The sequence below is a fragment of the Myotis davidii genome, unplaced genomic scaffold (genome assembly GCF_000327345.1).
Source record: "Myotis davidii unplaced genomic scaffold, ASM32734v1 scaffold993, whole genome shotgun sequence".
In the NCBI taxonomy this organism is placed as follows: Eukaryota; Metazoa; Chordata; class Mammalia; order Chiroptera; family Vespertilionidae; genus Myotis; species Myotis davidii.
The window spans coordinates 468,749-474,562 of NW_006285483.1; the positions used below are offsets into that span (position 1 = coordinate 468,749).

The 5,814-nt window shown below is 33.5% G+C and overlaps 1 protein-coding gene across 6 annotated transcripts in view; it reads left to right on the top strand.

Moving 5' to 3' along the window:
* The window catches only part of USP32 (ubiquitin specific peptidase 32), a 123,226-nt gene that overhangs the window by 91,947 nt on the left and 25,465 nt on the right, over positions 1-5,814 (top strand). For all 6 annotated transcript variants that reach the window (XM_006756163.2, XM_006756165.2, XM_015559066.1 and 3 more), the window contains 5 exons: positions 896-1,069; positions 1,665-1,839; positions 2,258-2,409; positions 3,408-3,519; positions 4,808-5,019. In XM_006756163.2, the coding sequence (XP_006756226.2) occupies positions 896-1,069; positions 1,665-1,839; positions 2,258-2,409; positions 3,408-3,519; positions 4,808-5,019 (825 nt within the window). The remainder of the gene's footprint in view (positions 1-895; positions 1,070-1,664; positions 1,840-2,257; positions 2,410-3,407; positions 3,520-4,807; positions 5,020-5,814) is intronic.

Below are 5,814 nucleotides of genomic sequence, written 5' to 3' on the forward strand. Positions count from 1 at the left end.
TTCGTCAAATATCTTACATATATATATATGTATTAAACCTTTCTTTGTTAATCTATCACTATTAGCAATATTCTAACTACAAGATAGACCTCTGAGCCTAATTAATGATATTCAATACATCTTTAATATTATTGTGATAATAAGTTATATTTGTAGAATTTTTTAAAGTAGCAGAAAGAAAGAATATAATTAATGGGTACAATTGTATATTAATGTCATTTGTAGTGAATTTTAGTGAAGTTAGGATTGTTTTCATCTCTATTTTAAAACAAGGTAAAATCTTTTTAGATTAAAAATTAATAATTACAATAGCTAAAAATTTGACTACCACTTACCAGGCACTGTTCACATTTTATGTGTAGTAACTCATTTAATTTTCTATATGGCCCTATAATACAAAAGCGATATTATTATCCCCATTTTATGGCTGAGAAACTAAGGCTCAGAGCAGCTAAATATCCTGCCCAAGGTTGCAAGCTAGTTTGTAAGTCCTTACAGTTAAACATGAGTCTGTTCTGCCTCTAATAATAACAGGATGCAATAAGACCAGAAAAGTTATCTGTAAAAGAAAACTTACAAATAGTAACTCTTACTGTGAGCAAATGCTATTTTAATATTTCTGCCTTATCTGTTTTAAATAACATCTGAGTATCTAAAGAACTGTTTGCTGAACTGGGATATAATATTGGCCAAAATACATTTTTTTCTTTTGGTCATTTGAGATTAAGATTAGAAAGCTTTCATGATTATCCAAAATATATTTGCTGAAATAGAGACAGATTAAATACCATACTATTTACCTTCTTATAATGCCTCTGGTTGAATTATGAGGCATGTTCATTCCAAATATTATGGGGTAGCAAATAATTTGTTTACTTCCAACTCTTATTTCTAGTGGACCATAGCAAAATATGCTCCCAGGTTTAATGGGTTCCAGCAACAAGACTCCCAAGAACTTCTGGCTTTTCTCTTGGATGGTCTTCATGAAGATCTCAACCGAGTCCATGAGAAGCCATATGTGGAACTGAAGGACAGCAACGGCCGGCCAGACTGGGAAGTGGCTGCAGAGGTTTGTCAGTTTTGAGTTTCTAATGTAAGCAATAGATTAAATGTTCTGGCCACAAATGTATGTTGCACAACTTAAATTCTGTGATCAGAATTTTACTATGAAAGTAAAGGAACTTTTATTTCTCTTCTTTGTTTTTGTGCAGTAATGCCAAAACAAAGCAGCCTTAAATGAAAACAGAAAAATGTTGCCTTTTCACATTGTACACTTTTGGGAGAGGATATTTACTCAGTAACTTCAAGAATCTCCATAATTGCTAAAGTAATGTGTGTAGTGACCAATAGGCACATTTTATCTCCTTTTTAATGGACAAAGAACTCTAATAATCATCATTGTTACCATGATAAGAACAAAGAAAATAATAGGATTTTCCATCTGAATTTAATATTTTATAGTTTGAACAGAATCACATTTTTAATTTTATATCTGAATTATGTTTGTAAGGACAAAGTTTTTATATTTTTAATGACTGTGAAGGATTATGTTCTTGACATTTAAATCTCATTTAACTGCTAGTAGTTTCTTTGAATTTGTGTAGAAATACTGTTCTTTTGAATTTTCAAAAAAAGTTTTTTTCTCTAATCTTCTTTCTTGATAGGCCTGGGACAACCATCTGAGAAGGAATAGATCAATTGTTGTAGATTTGTTTCATGGGCAATTAAGGTCCCAAGTCAAATGCAAGACATGTGGTCATATAAGTGTCCGATTTGACCCATTCAATTTTTTGTCTTTGCCGCTACCAATGGACAGTTATATGCACTTAGAAATAACAGGTAGGTTACAAAGTTCTGAAAAAATATTTACCTTATTCAAACAGCCTGAATTTGTAAGTATAGTCATTTGTTTATGCATTCTCATAAAAATTGATAACCTGTTATAATATAGCAATCTAATCTCAGACATGATTTAAGGTTTGAAAGACTTGGAACATGGGTTCATTTTTGTGCCTATTGACTCCTTTTTTAGTTTTAGATATGCCAGAAACTCTCTTTAAAATCCTGCAAAACTACTCACACTTCCATATCAGATGAGCATTCAAAAAAATAAAACTATTTTAATATAATCCCTAAGTATCATCTGTTACAGTGTTTGCATATAAAATTAAAATTCTAGATTGAAATGTTTGTCATTTCCAAGTCATAGACACACACACACACATTTTATTGATAATAGATCTTTTCTCATTACTAGTTATTAAGTTGGATGGTACTACCCCTGTACGTTATGGACTAAGACTGAATATGGATGAAAAGTACACAGGTTTAAAAAAACAGCTGAGTGATCTCTGTGGACTTAAATCAGAACAAATCCTTCTTGCAGAAGTACATGGTTCCAACATAAAGGTAATATTAACTATTCTTGTAGGAAACCCTTGATTCTATCCTTCAAAGAGCAGTTTTCTCGATTAATTATGATGTTAAGTGACTGAGCGAGATATTAAAACGCAACAGCTGAACAAAAAAATTTGTCAAGTCTTTTATACCATTCTCTGGAACATTTGAGATCTTGCTCCCCAACATATTTTGTCAGTTTGGCTTAAATAAGCTTATAAAAATTTCCCCCTCCCCCAAAAAAATTTCCATCCCAGAAATTTAAAAGGATTGTCTGCCAGAATAAAGGAGTAATAATCATGGAGGTATTTTTAAAAGAAGGGACTTATGTAAGCCGAGGCTGCCTATATAGAGTGACCTAGCTGTGTTACTACAGTATAGATGTCCTCCAGTGACTGCTGCTGCTGTGCTTGGCAGCTCTTCTGTATTACCAATGTCACTAGAATTATCCTAGGTTAAAGTATTTTATGTATTTATGAATGTATGTTTTTAGTATTTATTTATGAATATATATAATTGGCCTTTAACACACTAGGAATTTAGAGAGTAAAGATAAATTGACACAAACCACTTCCTCCTGAATACCAGCTGGAGAAACAAGCAATTTAATAAACATATTGCCAATTCTAAATTGAGTTCCTACCATTAGTATTACTTATATTTATCATTGGGGTTTCTGAACAAACTCTCTCACCTTACTGACATTTTGTTCATGTGTAATGCAAAGGTGAGATCTCTCTGAGGGTGTTGGCTTTAGATGCCTGAAGTGACGGACAAAACTTAAAAACCAGTTATACACAACATTCTTTCTGTGGAAAGGGGTAGATAATGATTTTGTCAATGAGGTTAACTTATCAAGCTTTCACCTTTTAGTTAGTTGAGACATATTGTTCATTCATCTTGTTTATTTAGTGATAAAACCATCTAAGACATTCGCTTCAAATATATCACAGAGTTCATTTTCCATCGTATCTGAAACATCTCCTCTTACCTTGTCTCTTTTTCTATAGAATTTCCCCCAGGACAACCAAAAAGTACGACTCTCAGTGAGTGGATATTTGTGCGCATTTGAAATTCCCATCCCTGGATCTCCAGTTTCAGCTTCTAGTCCAATACTGACAGGTATGGTAGAACTAGAGTTTCTTTTCATGATTTCAGCTTTAAATTCTGGGCTAAGAGTTAGCATCCTTTTTATATTTGTTTGGGCTGAGGATATTAGAGCAAAAGAATTTTGGAGGCTGAAGGAAACCTTTGTGATAATTTGGCTCAAATTCATTTTATAGATGAGGAACCTGAAATTTAGAGAACCTAAGTAACTAAGTTAAGTAGATGAGTTATGAGTTAATTTACCACTGGAATTCTGATCTCTTTTTGCTCTTTTATCTAATACTAACATGGCAATAGCTGGTGTGAGAAGAGTATACTATTAGAAAACATGATAATTAATATGACTAAAAAGGAATTTATCAAATATTTGCATATAATTTAATATGGTCATCTAATGAGTCTTTTGGCCATTGATACGGTTTGTTTATTCTTTTTTTTTTTCTTTTTTTTTTTCAGATCGGTTTGTTTATTCTTTTTTATACTGTTGATAATTAGGTCCATTCCCCAATTATAAAGCACTTCTCTGGCACTAAATAGATAAGACTGATGGGTAAATGATTTAATAATGCTTTTTTGTTTAGGTCTTCACTGGCCAATAGAACTCTCTGCAGTGATGGAAATTTTCTGTAATCTTGACCATTAGTCAATACAGTATCCGTTAGTCACATGGACTGTTGAGCCCTTGAAATGTGGCTAATGAGACTGAGGAAATGTATTTCATTTTAATTTAAAAAGCAACATCTGTCATCATTTATAACAAATGTACCACTGGTGGCGGGATTATTAGGGGGGAGGCTATGCATGTGTAGAGGCAAGGGATATGTGGGAAATTTTTGTACCTTCTTTATTTTGCTATGAATCTAAAAACTGCTCTAAAAAATAAATTTTTAAAAAAATGAAATAATTAAAAGGAAAAGTATCTCTGAATAGAGACTGTCACTGTCACACTTGACAGAACATTTTTAGAGGAATGGAGAAATGAATTTTTAGAGGCGAGGAAAAAGAAAACAAGTGCTAGAACTGTTTGGGTACCACAACATGGTGCTAGCAAAGGTTTCTGCAAAAATTCGACTTACACTTTCCAGAAGTTAATCTTTCTTTGCCATTTAGTCTTAAGTGTGAGTTATAGAAGTAAAATCTGAAATTAAAATCTTCTGATCAATCTAGAATTATTATTTGAACTATAATTTCTCCTTGTCCTTTGTTAAAAGAGACTATCAGTAGTTTAGATCCTCACAATATTTGAGAAAAAAGATGGAAGTACCACAAGCTTATGGTGCTGTATTTATCTTTGTATTTGTAGATATCTCCTCTTCCCCATCCACAAATGGAATGTTAACCCTAACCACCAATGGGGACCTGCCCCGACCAATATTCATCCCCAATGGAATGCCAAACACTGTTGTGCCATGTGGAACTGAGAAGAGCTTCACAAATGGAATGGTGAATGGTCATATGCCATCTCTTCCTGACAATCCCTTTACAGGTTACATCATTGCAGTCCACCGAAAAATGGTTAGTTTATTGTTAGGCAAGTTACTGCTGGTCTTGCCAGTGTCGTTTGTGAGACAGCCATTTTCTGTCTGCAACATTTTCATTTTGTGCACTTTCAATGTGTTATGTATGCTATTGTAAGGGATCATAGCCTGTATATGAAATGATATTTCTCACTCATTTTTAAGCAGCAACAGGATGGTAGTACATACTATTTTCTTTTAATAGTGTGTGTCTCTCTTATATGTTCATGTAGGCAAAGTACATCTTCTCTACCATAATAAGTATGGATATCTTTGGAGAAGGTTTTGTTTGTTTGCTTGGGGATGGAAGGGCACCAAAAATGTTCTTGGATAAGATAAGTTGTTTCCTAGGACTGCTATAATAAATTACCACAAACTTGGTGGCTTAAAACAACAAATTTATTCTTTCACAGTTCTGGAAGCCAGAAGTCCATAATCAAAGTCTCAACAGGGCTGTGCTCCCTTCACAGGCTTTAGGGGATAATACTTCAATACCTCTTCCAACTTCCTTTAGAAGGAAGGAAGATTTCATAATGGAAAGGAAGCAAGAGGGAGGCTTTTGGAGTGTTGGTTATATTCTGTTTGTTGACCTGACTCGTGGTTACACAGCTATTTGATTTTTGCTAATTCTTTGAAATGTACTCCCCCCTCCCCTTTGAATTAGTAACTCTTGACTAAAGTGAGTTTCTGACTATGTAGATGATGTTCTATGGACCATGTTTTAGACAGGATTGTGTGAGTGGACAGCCTATAGAATTACAGGATACATTTGTGACTTGAAATTGTCTTTAAG